Below are 25,255 nucleotides of genomic sequence, written 5' to 3'. Positions count from 1 at the left end.
TGTTCTGCAGCACCCCTGGATTCTGTGCACCAGGTTCTCCTGGCCCCTTCTGTCTGTCCTCATCTGTAGACGTTGCTAACTGGAGTTTACAATCACCCTAGCTATGAACTGCACAATATTCAGGCTAGGATTCCAGAGGTAACCGGCAGTGAATCTCATCACTAAAAAGAATTCTGCATTTGAAAGTGTGGTGGGTTGAAGGTGATGCCCCCCCAGATTCATGTGTTCTGAATACTTGGTCCCCAGTCATTGGCAGTTTGGGAGATGGAGACTTGCTGGAGGAGGTGGGATGCTGGGAACCAACTTCGTCTGCGTGATGGGAAGGTGTTCTTACTGCAGAATCATCCACAGTGGGAGGGTGTTCTCACTGCAGAGTCTGCATGGTGGGAGTGTTCTCACTGTAGACTGTACAGTGGGAGGGTGTTCTCACTGCGAAGGTGTTCTCACTGTAGACTGTACGGTGGGAGAGTGTTCTCACTGTAGAGTCTGCATGGTGGAAGAGTGTTCTCACTGTAGAGAGTATGGTGGGAGGGTGTTCTCACTGTAGAGTCTGCATGGTGGAAGAGTGTTCTCACTGTAGAGAGTATGGTGGGAGGGTGTTCTCACTGTAGAGTCTGCATGGTGGAAGAGTGTTCTCACTGTAGAGTGTATGGTGGGAGGGTGTTCTCACTGCAGAGTCTGCATGGTGGAAGAGTGTTCTCACTGTAGAGAGTATGGTGGGAGGGTGTTCTCACTGCAGAGTCTGCATGGTGGAAGAGTGTTCTCACTGTAGACTGTACGGTGGGAGGGTGTTCTCACTGTAGAGTCTGCATGGTGGAAGAGTGTTCTCACTGTAGAGTGTATGGTGGGAGGGTGTTCTCACTGCAGAGTCTGCATGGTGGAAGAGTGTTCTCACTGCAGAGTCTGCATGGTGGAAGAGTGTTCTCACTGTAAAGTCTGCATGGTGGAAGAGTGTTCTCACTGCAGAGTCTGCATGGTGGAAGGGTGTTCTCACTGTAGAGTGTGCATGGTGGAAAGGTGTTCTCACTGCAGAGTGTGCATGGTGGAAGGGTGTTCTCACTGTAGAGTGTGCATGGTGGGGAGGATGGCTGAACTGTGCTTGGTCCATATTGCGGTGTTTGGTTCCCAGCTGTAGTGACTCTCGGCCCTTGCACAGTCTCCGTACCTTTCCCTGTCAAGCAGATGATCTGGCTGTGCCTCGAGGATTTCAGCAGCCTGAGTCACTGAGTGGCCACCAAAGAGGGAGACAAACTGCCTGGCTCTGTTATCTCAGAATACTAGACTTTGGTTCTTCCCAGAAGCAGCTGTGCAGCTGTTTTGCTAATCTTATTTATTCACCTTACAGAAGGAAAGCTCATACATAATAAGCAGGACACATGGTGAGTTCTTGTATCTTGTATAAAGAGAATTTAGCATCCCTGAAGCCTTGCCCAGGCACTGCCCCTAGGGGGAGCCACTGTGTTTCCCTCCTGACCCATTGACCTGGATTTGTATGTGTGGCTTATTTGATTGAACTGTTGGTGAGATTTGTCAGTTACATTACCTATGGTTGGAGTGCCAACCATCACAATTTATTTCTTGCTTCAGTTTTGGTTATCACCTGCACAGGTTGCAATTTGAGCAGATTGTAAACAACCCTTTCAAAAGGTTACTTGCATTTTCCCCTTTAATTAAAATTTAAAGACTTATGAGCAGACTGGGACCTTACAGTGTTCACGGAGTGATAGAAGGTTTTGTTGTGATTGACTCTGCCCCGTACCTGAATGCTGGTGTTTTTACTTCATTTACTCATGGGCTGTTAAGGTGCAGATGGGCTAAAGAACTTCTCTGCATCGTCCACAGCAATTAAATGGCAGAGCTGTTATTACCATCTTCCTTAAACTCATGATAAAGCGACATGGGCACAATGCACTTCCCTCGCCTACCACATTTGTGTCCAAACTTATGCTGAACTATAAGAAATAATGCCATGAATTATATACAGTAAGTTCCTGAGAAAACAGAACTTCCCATTGTGGCCCAGAGTCTAAACTCTTCCCAGTTACAGAAAAGTTTTCAATGTCACCTAATATAGTCGAGATGGGATAAGCAAGTTACAAAGAGACTGTGTGACTCTCAGTTGTTGGGGTGCCTGTTTGGGTGACCCACAGACCCCGTAGCACATGTTTTGGGCTCAACTGCTGCAAAAATTTCAATTCCTGCTGCAAAGAAATTGAGGCTAATTCCATGTTACGAAGCAAGGGAAGAAAGGAACTAGTGAAGGGCTGCATGTTACGTGATTACGTCTATTGTGTGAAGCAAGCCGGGCAGGATGTTTATTGAAATGCTGCTTTGCCTGCAAGGATGCTAAGTACCTACTCTTTTTCAGAGCTAATATGATGAAGCCTTCTCGAAGCCCACACATGGGCTTCTTTGCTATATCTAGTAGCATGACTCGTTGGAATATCGGCTGGTGCATGGAAAAGGTTAATCTCAGCCTAGTTTTCTCATCCTTTCTGCTCATACAGATTCACAGTAGGGAATGGTGAGTTCCCTGTTTGTTCCAACTTTGCCAGGGCAGGGTGAGGAGTGAGGTGCCTGGCTTTCAGAAGGGAACCCCGAGATTAGACATTCAGATGCCCTCCACAGGCATATTGGCTCTGACTCCACACTCTCCGATTGGTACTCAGAGTGCCCAGTTCTCCCTCTTTCTTAAAAAAAAGAAATCCACTCTTCCTGTTAGCAGCCTGAGGTGACCTGTGAAAATGGTTCACTACTCTCTCGACCCAGGAAACCCCACAAAATCATGCAAGTCGAGGGGTTCAAATCTTCGTGTTCACTTTAAGAACACCCGTGAACCTGCTCAGGCTATCAAGGGTAGGCATATCTGAAAAGCCACTAAGTATCTGAAAGACGTCACTTTAAAGAAGCAGTGTGTGCCATTCCGGCGATACAATGGTGGAGTTGATAGGTGTGCCCAGGCTAAACGGTGGGGCTGGACACAGGGTCGGTGGCCCAAAAAGAGTGTCGAATGTCTGCTGCACATGCTTAAAAATGCAGAGGGTAATGCTGAACTTAAGGGTTTAGATGTGGATTCTCTGGCCATTGAACATATCCAGGTGAACAAAGCGCCCAAGATGCGCCGCCGTGCTTACAAAGCTCACGGTCGGATTAACTCTTACATGAGCTCTCCTTGCCACACTGAGATGACCCTCACTGAAAAGGAACAGACTGTTCCTAAACCGGAAGAGGAGGTTGCACAGAAGAAAAAGATATCCCAGAAAAAAAACCTGAAGAAACAAAAACTTATGGCATGGGAGTAAATTCAGCATGAAAATAAATGGAAATAAAAGGACCATTGGTTGTGTTTATTAAAGCATTTTAAGTGTCAGATCAAAAAAAAAAAATCCAAAACTATTTATTTATTTATTCGTTTTATTTGAGAGAGAAAGAGGCTAATAGAGAGATAGTGTGTGTGTATGAGAGAATGGGCATGCCAGGGCCTTCAGCCAATGCAAATGAACTCCAGACACTTGTGCCACCTTCTGCGTCTGGCTTATGTGGGTCCTGGGGAGTCGAAGCTGGGTCCTTTCGCTTTGCAGGCATACACTTTAACCACTGAGCCATCTCTGCAGCCCCTTACCTCTTTTTTGTACAGTTCCATAAGAAATAAGTTGGTGAGCTGAATTGTATGAGGGCCTGTGTTCTCTGGGGAGAACTCTGCTCCAGTAGACTCCGAGAGGATTCCAAGAGAAAAGAAAAAATGTAGAGGCTTCAAAATCTGGGGCTGGGGAGATGGTTCAGCACTTAAAGGGGCTTGCTTGCAAGCAAAGCCTGCTAGACTAGGCTTGATTCCTTAGTACCTACGTAAAGCCAGATGCCCAAAGTGTCAACTATGTCTGGAGTTTGTTTTCAGTGGCAAGAGGTCCTGGTATGCCCGTGCTCTCTTTCAAATAGCTGAATAAGACATATTCTTTAAATTGGTAAAGGAGACCCTTTTCGCCTTTCCTGTCTTGTCTTGGGACCATTTCCTCTTGACTATTGTCACAGTGCCCTGAGGGATGATATCGGCACATAGTATAAAGTTAAAGGATAAATAATTGACCTTCAAAGATATCTGATTACCCGTAGTTAGTGCTCTGCACATCTCACTTGACCAGGAGCCAGTCATTGCTTTGAGGGTTTGTTGTTGTTGTTGTTGGGTGTGTGTGTGTGTGTGTGTGTGTGTGTGTGTGTGTGTGATGCATTTACTCAAACGTTGGCATCCAAAGAAAGAGCTAACCTGGCCTCCTCCGTGACTTCAGTTTTCCTAAGCATCGACTGCATTGACTGTGTCTTCATCAGTCATGGTACCTTCCCCAGAACACGCATTAAGCAGATCGCCTTGCCATTTGGGAGAGAGTAGAGTGATGAGTCTTTGAACTCTGAGATCATGAAGGTTCTTTTTCTCTCCCAAGGCACTTTCCATCTTTAAGCACTGTATGGATTTTAGAAATTATGAATTTTTCAAATCTTTGCTTCCCTTGCCTGGCAGATGAGAACTGTGGTGACGCATACTCATTGGTAACAAGCGATGCCGCTGAATTAGTGACAAAAGAAACCTCTTACCGCTTTTTTTTTTCTTTTCTTTTCTTTTTTTTTTTTTTTTTTCTTTTTTGTGGTAGGGTTTCATGTAATCTCAGGTGGCCTGGAATTCACGGCGATCTTCCTACCTCTTCCTCTGGGTGCTTGCGCCACCACAGCCAGCTAGAAATCTCTTTATCTCCTATTTGTTCATTTGGTGGTCATTCAACTTAACAAAGAAAATGTACAAATTGGGAAAAAATATATTTTAAATGACATTTCAACTGGCATCATTTTAACAGAAAGTTGTTAACCCCGGGAGAAAAGAGAAGCTAAACAGGTATTTGTCAGGGCTGGCAAGATGGTGTGTAGCCAATAACGTGCTTACTCGCCAGCACAAGGACCTGAGTTTAATCCCCAATGCATGGTAATGCAGGAGGCACGGGCACATGCCTGTAATCCCAAGTGGCACAGGGATCCCTGGAGCTCACTGGCCAGCCAGTCTCGATGACTTGGTGAGCTCCAGGTCCCCTAGAGACTGTCTCAAAAAGGAATGGATAATGTTCTTCCTGCAGATGACAGCCAAGGTTGTTCTTTGGCCCACACAAGTATTTGCTCCAAAACACACGCGCGCGCGCCATGCATGCATGCATGCAAAAACAAACAGTTATTTGTGAACCTCTGCATATATCCCATGAGCCCTTGCAGGGAAGCACCATTGGCTGCTGTTAGTGCTGTTCATACACTACCTGATTCACATCACCCCGTGCTTTCCCGTGGCGTCTGTCACGGATCCATTTCCCATACCTGTGCTTAGCACACACTTCCTGACAAGGGTCAGGTGTGATGGGTTTTCCCTGTCAAGTACGATCACTTCCAGATGTCAGATGATGCCATGCGCTGTTGTAGCGTAGCCATCCCTCTGACCAGGCTACAGATAGGCTTGTAGTTTTTCTTGGTCCACCTTTCCCCGTGGTAGAAGTGCTCAGGCCTGTAATGTTGAAAGCATTGTCACATCTTGTCCCATGACTCCGCCCTGAAGTTCTCCACCTCTCAGGGGACTTCTTGGTTAGTTTCAGCTGGCGTCATTCTTTTTGTTTGATCGTTTGCTTGCTTTTTCTTTCGAGGGAGAGTCTTGCTGTAGCCCAGGCTAACATGGAATTAGGCTCAGGCTGGGCCTTGAATTCATAGTGATCCTCCTGCCTCAGCCTCCCAAGGGCTGGGATTCAAGGCGTGTGCCGCCACTCCTGGCCAGCATCATTCTTTGGTTAAGGAGATGCGTGTGAAAAAGCGATAGCCATTGATTGGAAGCTGACCCCACTTGTTTTCCTCTGAGGAGGGTGTCCTATTTAGAATGGACTTGCTAAGCTAGGGAATGTTCTTGAAGAACCAAAATATTCCAATTTTGAATACACTTGGAAGATATTGAGCTGAAGTTAATGGCTTTTTAAATGACATTGCTCACCCAAAAGATGCAGACTGAAGAAAAGGCCACTTCTACTAGGCAGGAACAATGCAAGTTATTGATGGGGAGAGTAATAGATTGAATGAAACAAAAACTAAAATCAGTCCATAGGCCCAGAAATGAATGGGCAAATAAGTGAATGAGCCTTGGAGAATGGGAATAGACTGTCCCTTAAGAATTTCATTAATGTGGGCTGGAGAGGTGGCTTAGTGGTTAAGCGCTTGCCTGTGAAGCCTGAGGACCCCGGTTCGAGGCCCGGTTCTCCAGGACCCACGTCAACAGATGCACAAGGGGGCGCACGTGTCTGCTGTTTGGTTTGCAGTGGCCGGAGGCCCTGCCGCGCCCATTCTCTTTATATATGTGCCTCTTTCTCTCTCTCTGTTGCTCTCAAATAAGTAAAAATAAAAACAAAAAGAATTTTAAAAAAAAGAATTTCATTAATGTGCCAGGTGTGGTGGCACACACCTTTAATCCCAGTACTCAGTAGGCAGAGGTAGGAGGATCACCATGAGTTTGAGGCCACCCTGAGACTACATAGTGAATTCCATGTCAGCCTGAGCTAGAGTGAAACCCTACCTCAAAAAAGAATTTCATCAATACATACAGATAAATAGTGGAGTTAGGAAGTCAATGAATACTAAAACTAGTGGGTGACAGATGAATGTCATTTCAGAATTTCTTCTTACCATGTGCTTTAATTTTTTTTAAATTTATTTGTAAGCAGAGATAGATAGAAAAGAGACAGACAGAGACAATGGACATGTCAGGGCCTCCAACTGCTGCACACAGATTCTAGATGCATACACCACTTTGTGCATCGGGCTTTACAGGGGTTCTGGGAAATCAAACACAGGTCATTAGGCTTTTCAGACGAGTGCCTTAACTCCGGAGCCATCTCTCCCACCCCCATATGCTTAAAACATATCTTATTTATTTATTAGAGGGAGAAAGAGAGAGAGAAAGAGAGAATAGGCCCACCAGGACCTCCAGCCACTGCAAACAAACTCTAGATGCATGTGCCACCCTGTGCATCTGGCTTCTGTGGATACTGGAGAATCGACCCTGGGTCCTTAAGCTTTGCAGGCAAGTGCCTTAACCGCTAAGCCATCTCTCCAGCTTCCCCCATGTGCTTTTTAATTTCATTTATTTATTTATTTATTTTATTTTTTTTTCGAGGTAAGGTTTCACTCTAGCCCAGGCTGACCTGGAATTCACTATGGAGTCTCAGGGTGGCCTTGAACTCATGGGGATCCTCCTACCTCTGCCTCCCGAGTGCTGGGTGCTTTTTAATTTCAAACAAAGATGAATAACTGTGAATGGAGGAAGGTTGTCAGTTGTGAGCCTCACCATGCCACGGAGGTGAATGCCCCCAAACACCCCCAGTATTGGGCACGCACATCCTGAGTGGATGCACAGAGCAACCTTGGTGCTGTTGTGTGACGTCATAGGAGGCACTGTCTGAATCTAAATGTGAGAAGCACATGTGAGGGCAGACAGTGAACTCACGCGGGATTATCCTTTGTGTGTGACATCCCCAGAGTCAAGAAGGGCACAGGCCAGCGAGCTACCTGTCCAGGTGACCATGACATGGTGACCGACACTGGACAGACGTGCTGAGTTTGACGCTAGATTAGATCCTGAACTCAGTACTGAAATATAGTCTGTCCTGGACTTTATGGGGGCACTTATTGAACTTTGAAAAAAGGGGCTATAGAAATGGCTGTGGTTAAGGTACTTTCCTACGAAGCCTAATGACCTGGGTTCAGTTCCCTAGAATCCACATACAAAGTGTACAAAGTGATGCATGTGTCTGGTGTTCACTTGCAGTGGCTAGAGGCCCTGGCACACCCGTTCTCTGTCTCTTTCTCTCTCTGTCTCTCCCTCTCTCTCATCTCTTTCTCTTCTTGCTGGCAAATAAAATTAAAAAAGACATTTAAAAAAATTGAAAACAGGCTGAGAGTTGATTATTTTTATTTATTTATTTGAGAGTGAGAGACAGAGAAAGAGGCAGATGGACAGAGAGAATTGGCCTGCCAGGGCCTCTAACCACTGCAAATGAATTTCAGACATGTGCGCCCCCTTGTGCATCTGGCTACTGTGGGTCCTGGGGAATTGAGCGTGGAACTGGGGTCCTTAGGCTTCACAGCTAAGCGCTTAACCGCTGAGCCATCTCTCCAGCCTTTAGAGTTGATTAATAGTATCAAGTCAACATGAAATTTGCTTACTTTAATAATTATACTGTGATAATGTATGATTATCTTATTCATAGAAATGAACTGGTCATGGTGGCGCGCGCCTTTAATCCCAGCACATGGGAGGCAGAGGTAGGAGGGATTGCTGTCAGTCCGAGGCCACCCTGAGACTACATGGTGAATTCCAGGTCAGCCTTACCTAGAGTGCGACCCTACCTTGAAAAATTATTCATAGAAAGTATACACTTATCCATTCCAGTGTAATAGGGCATATTATCTCCCTCTTATTTCCAAGTGGCCGATAAAAAATATGTAGCATACTGTGTGTGTGTGTAAAGTTAGATTATTGCATAGAGTGCAGAGGACTGTCACCTCATCTGCGATGTTTTAGGTCTGTTTTTGCATGTGTGCATACTGGTGTTCTGTATGTGTGCCCGTGTGTGCAGATGGACGTGCCCGTGGTGCACACGGCAGCCAGAGGGGAACTTAAGGTGTTATCCCCCAGGCACTTTGCCTACCTTTTTTCACCTACCTTTTGTTGTTGTTGTTGTTGTTCATTTGTTTACTTATTTATTTATTTGAGAGCAGCAGACATAGAGAGAAAGACAGAGAGAGAGAGAGAGAGAGAGAAAGAGAGAGAATGGGCGCGCCAGGGCTTCCAGCCTCTGCAAACGAACTCCAGACGCGTGCGCCCCCCTTGTGCATCTGGCTAACGTGGGACCTGGGGAACCGAGCCTCGAACCGGGGTTCTTAGGCTTCACAGGCAAGCGCTTAACCACTAAGCCATCTTCTCCAGCCCACCTACCTTTTTTTTTGAGGCAGGGTTTCTCACGAGCCTAGAGCTTGCCGATTTGACTACCTGATGTAGTGGTTTGATTCAAGTGTCCCCCGACAAACTTAGGTGTTCTGAATGTCATGTACCCAGCTGATGGCAATTTGGGAATTAAACCCTCCAGGAGGCAACATATTGCTGGGGGCGGGCTTATGGGTGTTATAGCCGGCTTTCTCTTGCCAGTGTTTGGCACAGTCTCCTGTGGCTGTTGCCCACCTGATGTTGGCCAGGAGGTGATGTCCACCCTTTGCTCGTGCCATCATTTCCCCCTGCCATCATGGAGCTTCCCTGCCGGTCTGTAAGCCCCCTTTTTTTCTCCACCAGCTGCTCTTGGTGGGGTGTTTTCTGGCAGCCGTGCAACCCTGACTGCAACACCTCACAAGACAGTGAGCCCTGGCGTTTCTATGGGTGTGCGAGGGCTTGAGGTCAGCTTTCCTTGCTTGCAGGGCCACTTAACCATGGGTACTTTGGGCCCTTTGTGTCAGCTTATCAGCTTATTTGCTTCTTGTGTCTTTGGTAGGGTGTTGACGGCACTGTGTAGTAAACCACCCTCACGTTCATACATGGAACTCTCTGGATGTGATTCATTTTAGGGTGTTGACGGCACTGTGTAGTAAATCACCCTCACGTTCATACATGGAACTCTCGGGATGTGATTCATTTTTTACTTTGGAGGATCTTGTTATGTAGCCCAAGATGGCCTGAAACTCACACTCCTCCTGCCTTAGCTCCCGAGAGGCTGGGATTGTAGGCATGCACCGCCATTCCTAGTTGGGTGTAGCCATCGGTAGTAGACGCAGAGACCTGAGGGTCACTTGGGAGCCACCTCAAGCACCTGCCAGACATGTCTTTGCAAAGCCAGTTTGCAGCCTCTGTCTGAATTTTCTCATTAACAACAGCAACAACAAACAACAAAATGCTGGCGTTTGGCTCATTCAGCAAACCTCATCTCCTTATTTATTTTCCTATTTTCTGGTGACTTCCAGTGTGAACATAATTCAGTAGACTACAACTTGAGAGAAATTGCAAGGAAAATTGATATTTCTGACATGGGCTGCTATTCTCTTTATGAGATTTTTTTTTATTACTATTATCCAGTTGGGTGGAGGCTTGACTCCAACATGTTTTCTGCAAATGCATATCCTCACCTAGTTGTAAATGACATGTCCTTGAAAACATCCTAAAGTAGGTTGTATCACACTCTGTTCAGGTGATGCATTGAAAAGAGCTGTCCCTGTTCATGGGTTGAAATGTAACAAAACCTTCTGGAACCTACTTAATTTGAGGGCCTGAGTTTTAAAAGGACAGTGAAGTGTAATTTTCTGAATGTACTTGTGTGGAATTTTGCCCCTCTTGGGTTAGGTTAGTAGCATTGTACCCAAAGCAATTCACCCAGTATCAAATTGTTTTAATCTACCCCTCATGGAATGGATTTTTCTCAGTGTCAATTCGTGATGTCTAATGCTGTCCCAACCTAAAGGTAACACATTTGTAAGAAACTGTAAGACTTGGTGGGAACTCTTGGTCTTCGTAGAAAAAAAATTTCTTTTAAGAATGAAAAATCTTGCAAAAGAATGTGTACCTCCTCTTACCTGGGTAGGTGCCTAGATGGCCCTAGAAAGTTCCTGGCTCTGAGCTGCCTCATTTCACCCTCAGAAAGCAGCGGCATCATGCGCTTAACATCTCTGTTCATTCAGCCTTCGGGACTCTGCTTGCTTTCGGCCTGTGGTGAATCACCGCCACTTAGCTTTGCCTGCTGGAAATTTATTATTTCCCACACCCTAAGCATCAGTCATATCCCCAGACCAAGGAGACGCTCAAATTTACTGTTTCAATGTCCGATCTCCAAGCAGGCCCTCCCAGCTGGGAAGTGGTTATTCATTCTATTATAGACCACGTCACAGCCTGCCGTTTGGAACTGTAGAAAAGAGAGATCCGGTTTTTGGAAAGGGTCGTCCAAAGAATATTACTGGGCGTGTTCACATGTTCCTATGTGTGGGGGGACACGTGTGTGCGGATGCATGTGCACATATGTGCATGCGTGCGCAGGCCAGAGGACAGCCTCTTGTCTCACCCTCCGGCCCATCACCCAAAGCTGTTTGAGACGGGGTTTTTTTTGCACTGGCCGGGAGGGAGCTTGCCTCTTTGGATGGCCAGCGAGCTCTGCGGAGCTGTCCATCTCTACCTGCACGGCGCTGGGATTACTCTGTGTGCGTGCGTGCACGCACCCTGGGCATTGACATGGGGACTGGGGAGAGAACTCCCATCCCCGTGCTTTGCAAGGGAAGTGGTTTCCATACCGAGCTGTCTTGCCAGCCCCTCTTACTAGGATTTTAAAGAAATCTGTCACGTGTTGGCCTGTTTTGATGCTGACGTGGTGTGGAGCGCTGGGCCGTGACACCTCACGCCGGCCCCCACAAGCTGCGCCACCAGGCACAGACACTTGACCTTGTATGCGAGGAAGCTGCTGTTTAGAAAATCGCTCGCCTGAGGCCTGCGAGGCGAGGAAGCTGCAGTGGGAACCACAGTCCTGTTTCTTCACGTGGGTGGTCTCTCGGGGAGCCCCTTGGCTCTACGTGTGCACTCCCGTGTCCTCCGAAAAACCAAGGCGCGTGCAAGCATTCGAACCGTGCGGTGGCTTCTAGTTGACGTGTCTGTCTGTGACTTGCTTTTTGAATATGAAACGCCAGCTAAATATAAGAGGAGGTATTTAAGACTGGGATAGGAGCTCCTGGACTTGACACTCCCTCTGACGTTCAATCTCACCGTCCATGTCCGGAAACCTACTTTTCTCACCTCGAGCTGAGTGGACTGGTCTTTTCTCATCTGCATAATGCTGTGCAAAAGCCTTCCGCGCAATGATGTACGGGATGGCTTTTTGCGCACTGTAAACTCTAAAGCATTATCATCATCATGATGGTTACCTTAATATTTCTTTGCGCATTTCGAGGGCATGCCCTTTGGACAATTTCAATATACTCGCGAGACATGCCTTTGAATTCTCATCATTTGTGTCGGACGCGTTTATAGTCATGCACCCATTTGTTCTTTATAATTTTACACATGGATTCCGTCTCACAGCTGAGCCTTTCAATTGCAAGCTGTTTATCTGTCTTCAGTTTTGCCTGTGGATGGGGCAGAGTTTTATAGTGAGCTCGCCCGTAGGAATCAAACGGCAGCGGGGGCTACAGAGATGGCTCAGTGGTTAAAGGCATTTGCTTGAAACCCCTGCTGGTCCAGGTTCAATTCCCCAGTACCCGCTTAAAGCCAGATGCACGGCATGGCTAACCTGTAGTTCTTTTGCAGTGGCAAGAGACCCTGGTATGCCCATTGTCAATTTGTCTCTCTCTCTGCTTATAAATAAATGAAAAAAAGTTTTGGCTTTTTTTGAAATAGGGTGTCACTGTAGCCCAGGCTGACCTGGAACTCACTCTGTAGTCCCAAGCTAGACTTGAACTCCCAGCGATCCTCCTACATCTGTCTCCAAAGTTCTGGGACAAAAGGCATGCGCCACCACCCCTAGCTTGAAAATATTTTTTTCATTTTTGAAAAGGCATTGGAAGTAGGTAGTTTGGGCGTCTTGGGTGTGTTGTGGTCATATGGAGAGGTGTGATATATTTACATAGGGGTTAAGAGGCATGATGTCTGGGTCTACCCTCATGCTCACTAGTAATGGACTGTATATGCAGATGCATGAAGTAACGGAGCACGGTCTAGTTCAGTGGGGAACCCAGGCCTACTGGACTGTGCTATGCTCTGCCTGTGTCTGAGGTTGAACTTTGTCCTGACACAATGTCTAACTGTCTTCTAGATGCAGATCTTCTTTTACAACCCCGACGACTTTGACAGCTTTCAAACGGCCATTTCTGAGAACAGAATCATCGCGGCCATGGCCACATTCTTCCAAGTAAGTAAACGCTGGTGGGAGCTCTTCAATCATAGGATTCTCAGAGTATCTTTTTTTTTTTTTTTTTGTTCTTAGTTCGCCGAATTGTTCATGCTTAATGAATGCATCTGTTTCCTAGTTCACACCTGTCTAAATGAAAGATATTTCATATTGTCTAATGTGTGATTTAAAATGTAAATAAGTATGTTTAGAAACATAATGCAAATTTTTGCATGAATTATTCTGATTTTATTGCTACTTGACTGGCACACCGATTGAAGAACACATTTGTCAAAGAACTTACTTTGCTGCCGAAGCATTTTGAACAGGCTCCTTTGGAATATTAAGAGGCTGGTGCAAAGGAAAGCTAGCTTTCTTTTAAGCAACTTTAAATTTGACAACACTTGCAATTAGATTAATGAATACCACCAGTCACTTCTTAAAGAGATTCCCTTTCTTTTCCTCCCAGAAATCCCCATGGCAACGAAAGTATTTGTTAAGACTCTTTCCAATTAGTACAGTTAGGAACTCCGATCCCCTCCATGGCCACAACTTCCCAGTAATCCTCCTGTAGTAGATTCCTACATTTTGGTATTGGAAGTGTGAGTCAGCCATTGTGCCCAGCTCTTTCTTTCTCTTATCGTGGCTGTATTGACTTCTGCTGAAAGCTCACATGTTGATTTTGTACATAGAATGGGAATATCCTTCTATGTATATAAAACTTTTTAAACAAGTATGTGTATGAAGGTGCACATATGTGTGTGTGTGCGTGAAAGGCCAGAGGATAACATCGGGTGTGGTTCTTCTCTTTGCTGGGTGGAAAGGGTTTATTTCAGCCTTTTAGATTCCAGGCAGGGTTTCACCATGTGGGAGGAAGCTGTTCTGCCTGTCTGCTGTGAGTATATGATAGAGTGAGCCAAGGGCCAGCACTCACAAACATGAACAGCCAGAGTTCAAGTTGGCTCTAAACACACCTTGGGAGAAACTCAAGATCCAGTGACACGCCTCCTCCAGCAGGGCTCCGGCTGCTGATGACTAAGTAGGAAGCTTAATAAAAAATACCCGAATCTACGGGAGACATATATTTACATTCAACCCCCACAGGTTCTATCTGGACCCTTTCTGTTCTTGCACTGTGGTGGTTTGCCACTGACATTACAAAACAACTAACTTTGAGATATTTCCCAAGGGTAAGGCCCTTGATTTTTTAAAAAATTTATATTTTATTTCTTTATTTGCAAGCACAGAGAAAGAAAGAGAGAAAATGGGCACATCAGGGCCTCCAGGCACTGCATATGAACTCCAGACATATGTGCCTCTTTGTACATCTGGCTTTATTTGGGTACTGGGGAATTGAACCCGGGTCATCAGGCTTTGCAGTAAGTGCCTTAACTGCTGAGCCATCTGTCCAACAAAACCCCTTGATTTTTTAAAAAATTATATTTATTTACTGGAAAGAGAGAGGCTGGCGGGGGGCGGGGGGAATGAGCATGCCAGGGCCTCCAGGCATTGCAAATGAACTCCAGACACATGCCAGCTTGTACATCTGGCGTATGTGGGTACTGGGGAATCAAACCTGGGTCCTTAGGCTTCACAGGCAAGTATCTTAGCCACTAAGCCATCTCTCCAGCACCCCCTCCCTTGGGGTTTTTTATCACTGCCTTTTTGTAGGCTGCTTCTTAGGTAGCTGGCCTTTACTTCTGACCTCCTGTCATGACTACTGACTACTTCTGCCCTGAGCAACCAGCCCTCCTTCGTAGGGTACCATTTGTATAGAGAAAAATAATTTTTGTAAATGTTTTTGAGTGTTGGAAAGACTACTTCATGCATGCTGTACCCAAGTGCTTTCTAATTTTCTAGCTCTGTAAACACTTGTTAAATATAGGACCAATTAGAGTCTTGGGCTGGGGAACCATCCAAAATACTTCCCTGTGAAATCTCTGCTTGGAACGCTGTAAAGATTTCTAGGACAAGACTGCTAGTTCACATGTGAAGAAATTGCATGTGTGCTTTCCTCTGTCGGCCCCTTCTCTCAATTTCGACTTGCTGTCCTGTCGTCAGAGACCAGAGGGGCGGTAATAGGAAGCAGGGTTGTATCAGGCAGTGGGGCTGAACGACTGTCTTTGTTTCTTTCTCGCGCCAGTCCACATGTGGGTTTCAACATCGGAATTCACACTGTGAACTTCATGCAGTGGAAAGAAAAACGTATTGTTATTTTAACATTTCAGTCTATTTAGATGGCGTAGTTGGGATCTATCCACAAGAGTGATAATTTTGAAACTTTGATATTTCTCTGCAAAATCGAGAAGCCTTGATGTATTTGTCCAAACTCAAGCACAACATCTTCTACATCTTTCTAGCACCCGTTCTGTAACCAGGAAGGGGACTCGTTGTGACAATCAACGTAGAAATTAGAACGTTCTCCTGTCCACCAGGCCTCAGAGTTGGAGGGCCATGAGTGGCAGTCGTAAAACGGCGAACAGAGCAAATGTCTCACCTGTCAGGAGGCTCCGCTCTGACCTGGTGTTCACGAACCCGTGTGTTCATCCTCCAGAGTGACCTGGTTTGAGGGACCTGCAGACCCACATCCTGGCTGGGTCACATTCTGTGCAGACATTGGTCTTGATGTGGTCTTCACGTGCAAGAACAATTTTCTGAGCCGCGGAGGTGGCTCTGTGGGTGAAGGGCTTGCCGCACAAGCACGAGGCCCTAAGTGTGCATGTAAAAAACTCTGAATGTGGCAACGTGTGTGTGACCCCAGTGCTGGCGAGGCAAACATAGAAGGATCTGGGGGTTGTCTGGCTAGCTACTATAGCCAGCCTGGTGAGTTCCATGTGCTGTGAGCGACTCTGTATCAGAAACTAACGTGAAGATTGACATCACTCACAAACACACACACACACACACACACACACACACACACACACACACATGCCTGCATACGCAAATGTGTATGCCTGCCTGCATCAGATGTATGCAATACAAAGAAAGCATCATGTTATTCCTCATTTGTTTTTCTAAATTTTTTGTTTATTTTTATTTATTTATTTGAGAGCAACAGACAGAGAAAGAGGCAGAGAGAGAGAGAGAGAGAGAGAGAGAGAGAGGGAGAGAAAGGGTGTGCCAGGGCCTCCAGCCACTACAAACTAACTCCAGACACAAGCTCCCCCTTGTGCATCTGGCTAACGTGGGTCCTGGGGAATCGAGTCTTGAACTGGGGTCCTTAGGCTTCACAGGCAATTGCTTAACCGCTAAGCCATCTCTGCAGCCCTCCTCATTTGTTTTTAATGATTTCCACGGGCTCCCCAACATGTGTGTTGTTTTCAGGTATTTGGGTATATATTCTTTGCCTCTGTTGTGATTAGGGAGAAAGTTCGTAATGCTGTCAGGACGTGGTCTTAAGCACAAACCTAGTGGGCCCATACGGACCAAGACCAAGACCTCTCCCGTGCCTCGAATCTCAATTGACATCGCGTGGCTTCATTGTGGCTCATAGACATGATTTGTTGAACCTATGCGTTGTTAAGAGGCTAAGTCTAGGAGATGTAACATAAAGCATGTTGACGTAGCAATTACCAAGATTAGGGGAATGTCTGGCTCTGCTTGGGAAAGGTGATGCCTCCTATCGTAACACAACCCCACTCCACCCGCCATGCTCATTCATGTCAACGTGACCCTCAAACCTTGGCCTTTTGCATGGACCTCAGAAACGTAATCCAACAGTTGGCATCTTTTGTTGTTGTTGTTGTTTGTTCGTTTCAGTTTTTTTTTTCTTTCTTTTTTTTTTTTTTTTGAGATAGGGTCTCACTCTAGCTCAGGCTGACCTGGAATTCACTACGTAGTCTCAGGGTGGCATTGAACTCATGGCGATCCTCCTACCTCTGATTCCCGAGTGCTGGGATTAAAGGCGTGCACCACCATGCCCTGCTTAGCTGGCATCTTTTGGAACAGGGTTGAAGGCCATTCTCAGTGTTGGAAGATGGCAAGAGTCACGTGACTGCTTCATGTGACCCAGATGAAGGAGGTGGAAAGCACCTCCATGTACAGAAGATGGGGAGTTAATTGTGCAGTCCTGGTTCACAGAACTCAGGGAGGGGAACACACTGGTAGCCATTGATTAGTGCACGTTTCCACCACGTGGTGGTCTTGTGCACAGATGAAAGCGTATATTTTATCATTCACACCACCACTGCTGGGCTAGCAGTCCTGGGAAAGGATAAATGATAACTTTTCATTATAAAATGTTTCATTCCAAACGACTATTTTTATTTATTTATTTATTTTGCTTTTTCAGGTAGGGTCTCACTCTGGCCCAGGCTTACCTGGAAGTCACTATGTAGTCTCAGAGTAGCCTTGAACCCACAGTGATTCTCCTACCTCTGCCTCCCAAGTGCTGGGATTAAAGGCATGTGCCACCACACCCGGCTCTTAAAAGGCTTTTCAAAATTAAAGTTTGAAATATACACTTGATGAGATAAAGGAATTTGTTGTTAAATCACCGAAGAGGATAAATACCTTAACTAATATAAATACAAAATGAAAATAATTATTTGGTTTATTTTTAAGTAGAACTTTCAGTATTCTCCATTGTTTATCTGAATGTGAATGTCTATAAAATGTTAACTACTGAAAGTTATTAAGATACTCTTTTTTAAAGTACTGTATTATTGTAATATCTTACATGGGTTATCTACTTAAAAAAATAAGAAACAAAGTACTCAGGCTTACATGAAATAGAACTGGTGGGATAATTAGGCAGTTTGTAAAAAGAACACTTTGCTTTTAAATTAATTCACAAAAGGATTTGATTGCCTCCACTTTAAGGTTAGAGAGGAGAGTCGAATACCCAAGATGACCTCTACAGTGTTACGGAGCCTGACGGCCTAGGTTCAGTTCCCCAGTGCCCACATAAAGCCAGATGCACAAAATGGAGCGTGCATCTGGAATTCATTTGCAGTGGCAAGAGGTCCTGATGATCCCATACTCTCTACCCACCTCTATCTCTCAGCTCACAAATAAATAAAAATAATTTTAAAATAGAAGTAAGCTCTTCCAGAATTGTTTATAATTTATCTTTCTTGATGTATTTCTACTTGGCAACCTTTCTTCTATAGCTCTGTGGAGCTTTCTCCATTTTATTTTTTAGTGGTTTTTTTTTTTTTTTTTTTTTTTTGATTTTGAGGTAGGGTCTTGCTCTAGCCCAGGCTGGAATTCACCCTGTAGTCTCAGGCTGGTCTTGAACTCAAGAGAGTTCCTCCTACATCAGATCCGGACTGCTGAGATTACAGGTGTGATACAGTTTTTCTCCACATTCCTTTCTACCGCAGCTCTACCCAGAATGTAACTGTACTTCTTTAGGATTCCCTAAGGTGTGCAGAGTCACTCGATTCTTTTCCTTCCTGCCCTTCAGAGTCGAAAAGGAAACATTAGAATTCAAATGTCTCACAAGTCGCTCACCTATTCTTTATATCATGTCGGCACGCCAGACTGCTTAATTATTTTCCTCCATCTGGAGAGGCTTAGTAATTAAATGAAATGGCAGCACCTGAGATTATTTATAGAGACGGAGAAGGCAGGAGTCGTTCTTGATGACTCATCCATCCCGAGCTGGAGAGGAAGCCTTTCTCTCCACTTCCCTGCCTCTCACCTTCTGTCCTTTCCCTGCCCCACCACTGCTAGCTGCCACCTTGCATCCGAGCTGTTATTTCACTGGCCGTCGCCTGGGCCGGGGGATCACTGGCAGGCTGATTCATCCTCGCGTCTCTTGCATGTGGCTGATGCCTTGTCTTGACTGTGCAAATAGAAACCTCACTGACCTTCGTGGAAACGCGCTGGGTGCTGTGGACTGGGTTGCGGTGGGATGCCCTGGTGGTCTGTCAGCTAAGGAGTAAACAAACAGTGCTGGAGAATGACAAACTCCAAGCTCTTTCAGATGGGGGGCCTTAGCTCATCTCCCGGTGTGGTTAACCCCTTCCCTACCCTTCAACCTCCTGCTCTACCGTAATTGCAGCAACAAGTATGTGACAAGTCGGATGGAATTAAAAGAACCCCCCCCCACACACTGTGAGTGGTTTAAGTTTTAGATAAGGGACTCTAGTAACTTCCCCCTTTTTTTCCCTAACAAGCTGGTGGTTCAAAGTGTGTGGTTCTTGAGCTGGTTCAGGACTTTGAACTTGAGATATGAGAGTCTCATGGCCTTCCAGTCTACCAGTGCTGTGGGATGTATCTCCGTGTTCCTACCTCCTGTTATGAGAAAGCAACGGGCCTCTAAAACTGTTAGGGTAGTTGTGAATTCAGAGGCCATAAAGGAATATTTTAGTGCCAAGAGTGTCTGGATATATCTGGGTCTAAACATGTTTTTTGTTTGTTTGTTTGCTTCCAAAATGTTTTTATGTTAGTAAGTAATGGGCAAGGAAGGAACGTTGGATTGCTTTGTCAATTTTTTTCCTGGCTTTCCTTTGCTTATCACTGACATGTCACTTTTAAAGTCTCTCTGTGGTAGTTGATGGTTAGTTTCTGTGTATTTTAGAGCGTCTGCATCTATTGTTTCTTTGCTTTTATCGACCTTACCGTTCTTCCCTTACATTTGTCTTTCTTCCTTTTTCCATCTTTTCTCCTTCAGGTTCTGGGAGCTAACGGAACCTACGATTCCCTTCCTTATTCATGCGCTAACTTTGCTAGCTCGTTTGTTCATTTTGCAATATTTATTAAGCAAATTCCCTGTGCCATCTCCATGAAAATTGCAAAGGTGTCCCTAGAGTTGTGTCTTGCCCTCCAAGTAATCGGGACCCATAAACTTTGGAAAGACGTTGCCTTTGAATTCTTCCTGGATAAATGACCATCGTCTATCACTGGGCTGGGGAGAATGACGGACAGATGGAAATGGTCAGAGGTGAATGCACGAGTCACATCTTGTGCATAATTTCATAATGATAGGGTTTTCCATTCCAGTTGTCCATCTCCATTTTATTCCTTTTTCTTTCATTCTTCTCAGAAACAAAACACAAGTATTAAAGATTAAAGAATAAATCATGTCTTTAATTCCTGGTGACCTAAATTAATCTTTTTGTTTTTCTTTTTTAGCTGTCCCCAAGGAGACTTTCTGCTTTCCCTCTTTTTGGATGAGATAAATTATTTATCATTGCTATAGATGGCTCTGGTTTTTTTTCACTGGTTCTGATTGTAATATGCAGTAGGGGCAGAGAGGGAGGAAAGAAGGAAAGAGGCTAAAGGGAGAAAGTGCACAAAGGAGCGATTTCATTCATCTGCCAAGTCCCTCCCCAATGTAGTTTTATTAAACCTACCAATAACTGTCTGAGAGTGGTTTTGTGTGTTTGTGTTGAATAGCTTCCCCCTAGATTGCATTTCAGGATAATTGCAGTAAACTAATATGTTCTTAATTCATTCCTTCCTAGCTGCTGCTGTTTGAGTACCCTCCTCCTCACATTTTCCACATCTCTGCTTTATCCAGTCATAAGTCCAATTCTTTCACTACATTACCTAGAAGTGCAATTTCAAAATGTTTTGGGCTGATTAGAAAGACTTTTTTTAATACACATCCAAAAATTAAAATACATATGTTCCAATTAAACTCTTTTAACAGTTAATTGATTTCATAGGACTTACCATTAAGTGAAGGCCAGAGCCGTTCTTAATGTTCAGACGCAATTTTGGAATAGATTGGCGGATGTACAAGGCTGAATTTATGGCCTATCAGGTATTTTCAGCACCTCTCCTGTCTGCAGATAGTCTTTAATTTACATTTCCTCTTAGTAGTATTGCAGGGGGCTCTTTAATTATTGGCAAAGCATTACATAATTAAGAGAGTTTGGATGTGGCCATGTGAAAATCTATTTTAATTAAATCATTACACTTCAAGGACAGTTACCAAGTACTTGGCTTTTGTACATTGTATGATAGTTTGAAACTGTCATGGGCATTTGTTCTAATACACATCAGAGAATCTGACTGCCGTAGATAATCTTGGGCACTCCTTAGTAAGCCCTACCCAAAATGACAGACAGCAGGCGCTCAGTGGAAGGGTTGGCCATTTCTCTGTAACTGTCGGAAGTCTACCAATAGAAGGATTTTTGTTTTGTCCCTCCATGTGTAACCTCCCTGGAGTAAAGCCTTGCAGCTCACCTTACTGTTGAGATCTGTTGGGAGAGTGTCTCATATTCTAGGCATCTTTACTCTTAGCTTAGAGGCCAGTGGCTCCCCCACAACCCTGCTCTCCTATCCTAGTAGCTTACTTGAAAATTTGTTTCTAAATAGAATCCAAACACTACTGAAAGTCAACAATTCTGTCCTTTTTTGTTGTTGTTTGTTTTGAGGGAGGGTCTCACTCTAGCCCAGGTTGACCTGGATCTCACGCTGTTGTCCCAGGCTAGCCTCGAACTCACAGTGATCCTTCTACATGAGTGCTGGCATTAAAGGCACGTGCCACCACACCTGGCTCTGAGTTACATTTATTGAACGCTTAATTCTATAAGCAGCTAAACAAGCAGTTATTGCTTATTATCTTAGTTAATCTTCACTGAAACCCTAAGGATATTATTTCTTCCCTTTTAAAGATGTGGAATCCAAGGCATGTCTTTTTTTTTTTTTCTTCAGTGTAAATTACTCCAAAATTATACAGGCTAGTAAATTTCAAAGCCAACGTTTCAATGAATGCATTCTGAGAGAACTGAGTCCAAAAGTTGGGCTTTCTATTGACCAGAGTAGAGAGAAAAGTATGTATCAGTGGTTCATTCTTTTGTCATGTTTTTAAAGTGTTTAAGGCCTCTTTTAATTTTACAGATACCTAAAGAGCTATTTTCTTGTAACTTAAAATTATACTGTGAGTCTTTTGTCCTTAGTTAACACCTTTGATCTTAAATCCTCTTATTCTCTGTGCATGTAATTATTTTGTAATTTTGATGACAACCTTTCTTTTTAGTTTCCTCCCTTTTATTAGCTGTAAAGAATATTGGATGTGTGGTATGAATGAGCAGAATTCAGTGGTCATTTCTAAACATTTAAAAATATTTTTTAAATTATTTGTGAGCAGAGAGGGAACGGAGAGAATTGGCATCAGCAGGACCTCTTGCCACCGCAAACAAACTCCAGGTGTGTGCACCACTTTGTGTATCTGGCTTTACATGGGCACTGGGGAATTGAACCTCAGCTATCAAGCTTTGCCAGCAAGTACGTTTAACCACTGAGCAATGTCTCTGAACTTTTTGATGGCAGTGGAGGTGGGCAGAGCATGGGAGAGTTTGTTTCCTGGGCGACTTGTGATCATGTCTGTGGGCAGGTGTTTGACAGCTCGGGCAGAGGTATTGCCGTCATCTAGCGTTCTCTGTTGCTTCGAGACTCCGGATGCTGGCGTAGCATCAGACAGTGCACCAAGGCTCCCCGCTCAGTGTGAGGGTCAAGGATCTGTGCTCTCCGAGTTTACGACATTTTGCTAAGTGACACTAGACTGCTGTAACTTGGTGGAGGGGTTTGGGTGCTGCAAGCTGATAGACTATAGGATAACCAAAGGTCCCAGGCTTGGGACGTCCCGTAGGCCTGGCTAGTGTGATTTTAAGTTGTTTTGTTTTGCTTTGTTTTTGCATGTGGGAGTGTACATGCTGTGACGTGTGTTTGCAGATGTGTGCGCTCTGTGTGGGCATGCGTACAGGCCAGAGGAGGACACTGGGTGTTTTCCTCTTGCTCTTCCAGTTTCCTTGAAGCAGAGTCTCTCACTGAACCTGGACCTGCTTATTTTGTCCCCTCACTTGTGCTGGCTGACGAGTGAGCCCCACCCGGTCTCCGTCTCTGTTCCTTAGAGGACTGGGGTCTCAGGCACGCATTCCACAGCTGGCTTCTCCCGGGGTTGCTGGCAACTAAACTCAAGGGGCCTCAGGCCCTGCTGTATTCTGAGATACTCTAGTCCTGTTTTTACCTCCTTGAACTCCAGAGCCCGTATGGGCATTTCATCCCAGACAGAGCAATGATGTTTGAATCAAGCACCAATTTAATGAGGACATTGACTCTTAGGGAAGAGTAAACAGATGTAAGAACATGTGTGAAAGCCTTTGAACCCCAAGTCCATAAGAATTGTTTGGTACTTCAAAGATGAATGAACGTCCCTTGTGAGGTTGTAGGAGAATCCGTCTCCACAAACCCTAGCCCTGTTCCCACAGCAGGAAGCAGGGCTGCGTCAGGGCACGGTCTTACAGCTCTCCTCTGAAATCTCTTCACACTGCCTGGATGCTGCAGTTAGTTTCTTGTTGCTGGAACAAACACCAGACCCAAAGCAGCTTATGGAAAGGAAGGGTTTGTTTCACGCTGACAGATTGCAGGGGAAGGTTGATCATGGCAGAAACTGGCTCGCTTCATCACACACCCATAGCAGACAGAAAATAGTCAGCATCAGCGAGCGCTAGCTGACTCTCAACACCTTAGGGCTGGACTCAAGATCCGCCCCCAGTGACTCTTGTTCTGCAGGGACCTTGCTGCTGGAGACTAAGTATGACGCTTAATCAAAAATGCCTCAGGTGGTAGGACGGGCGTGGTGGCGCACGCCTTTAATCCCAGCACTCGGGAGGCAGAGGTAGGAGGATTGCTGTGAGTTCGAGGCCACCCTGAGACTCTATAGTGAATTCCAGGTCAGCCTGGGTAGAGTGAGATCCTGCCTCAAAAAACAAACAAACAAACAAAAAACCTAAGGTGGGCTGGAGAGATGGCTTAGTAGCTAAGGCACTTGCCTGCAAAGCCTAAGGACCCACTTTCAACTCTCCAGTTCCTATGTATGCCATACACACAAAGTGATGCCAGTGTGCAAGGTTGCACATGGGCACAAAGTGGCACACATGTCTGGAGTTCAATTACAGTGGCTGGAAGCTCTGGTGTGTCAATTCTTTCTCTTTTTCTGTCTTTCACTGTCTCACATAAAAAATAAAAAAAAATGGGGCTGGAGAGATGGCTTAGTGGTTAAGCACTTTCCTGTGAAGACTAAGGACCCTGGTTCAAGGCTCGTTTCTACAGGACCCACGTTAGCCAGATGCACAAGGGGGCGCACGCGTCTGGAGTTTGTTTGCAGTGGTTGGAGGCCCTGGCGTGCTCATTCTCTCTCTCTCTCTCTCTGTCTCTTTCTCTGTCTGTGTCTGTCACTCTCAAATAAATAAATAAAAATAACAAAAACATTAAAAAAGTGGCCAGTCTGTTGGGCTTGCCTCAAAAAGCAAAATCTAAGGCTATGGGGCTCTATACATTCAGCGCACCACACTGGTCACGTATGTAAGGACGGGCCAATGATTGACCTGTAACTGTGCCTCCTGGCACCGCTCACTTGCTCTGTCCTGAGGGTTCCCCTGTTCAAGAAGCTTGCAACTTGGCATGGATAGTCTACTTGGAGTTTCCCTTGAAATCCCTGTGTTTTCTCTGCCTGGAGACTCTGTCTCTAATTGTCTGAACCTTCCAGAGCCTGCACTTCTTGTTTCTCTATCTGTGCCACATGTTTCCTTCCTGCCTCAGTATCCCTGTGAATTACACTTCCAAAGTAGACATCATGGACACTGTGCAGGCTAGATTTGAAGACAGACCTCTTTACACAAACCTTCTCCCCAATTTAATGAAATGTATCCAATCAGTTTTGGCATGACGTGATAACAGTGAGAAACTTTGTTTATGTATGTGTCTCTTTTTAAAACGTTTTTGTGGAAAGCTTCCATATATCGAGACAATATGCCAGGATCATAGCCTGCTCCCTTTCCCCTCTCCGAAATCCCCTCTACTGAATCCTTTCTTCTTTCCAGCTACTCTCTCTTCTGCTCTGATGTCATCACTTTCCCTCCTGTCCTGCAGGTCTTCGTAGTGACGTCAGCCACTGTGAGGTCATGAATATCAAGGCCATTTTGTGTCTGGAAGACAGCATTATAAGCACTCCTCCCTTCCTTTGACTCTTACCTTCTTTCTTCTCCCTCTTTCCCAGTCGTTCCTGAGCCTTAGAGGGCAACAGGCAGAGAGAGAGAGAGAGAGAGAGAGAGAGAGAGAGAGAGAGAGAGAGAGAGAGAGAGAGAGAGAGGGGGGGGGGGCAGAGGGAGCGCGTGGGCACTCCAGGGCTTCCTGTTACAGCAGATGACCTCCAGACACATGCAGTAGTTGGTACATCTGATTTTACATGGCTCCTGGGGAATCAACCGCATGCTGCCAGGCTTTCTATGTATGCAAGCACCTTTAACGCTGCACAGTCTCTCCAGTCCCCAGGCTTTCTCCTTTTGTAAACAACCCATTCTGGCTGGGAGATCACTCAGTAGTTAGAGGTACTTGCTTTCAAAGCCTACCAGCCCAGGTTCAATTCCCCAGCACCC

At 45.3% G+C, this 25,255-nt stretch overlaps 1 protein-coding gene and 1 pseudogene across 3 annotated transcripts in view; both read left to right on the top strand.

The window, feature by feature from the left end:
* Nucleotides 1-25,255, top strand: part of Ptprg (protein tyrosine phosphatase receptor type G) — an 873,855-nt gene that overhangs the window by 604,730 nt on the left and 243,870 nt on the right. For all 3 annotated transcript variants that reach the window (XM_004661265.2, XM_004661264.2, XM_045136198.1), the window contains exon 5: nucleotides 12,843-12,938. In XM_004661265.2, the coding sequence (XP_004661322.1) occupies nucleotides 12,843-12,938 (96 nt within the window). The remainder of the gene's footprint in view (nucleotides 1-12,842; nucleotides 12,939-25,255) is intronic.
* Nucleotides 2,745-3,302, top strand: LOC105944207 (annotated as a pseudogene).

The sequence above is a fragment of the Jaculus jaculus genome, chromosome 16 (genome assembly GCF_020740685.1).
Source record: "Jaculus jaculus isolate mJacJac1 chromosome 16, mJacJac1.mat.Y.cur, whole genome shotgun sequence".
Lineage (NCBI taxonomy): Eukaryota > Metazoa > Chordata > Mammalia > Rodentia > Dipodidae > Jaculus > Jaculus jaculus.
Note: the sequence above shows the minus strand (reverse complement) of the source record. Positions and strands in the feature narration are given on the sequence as shown.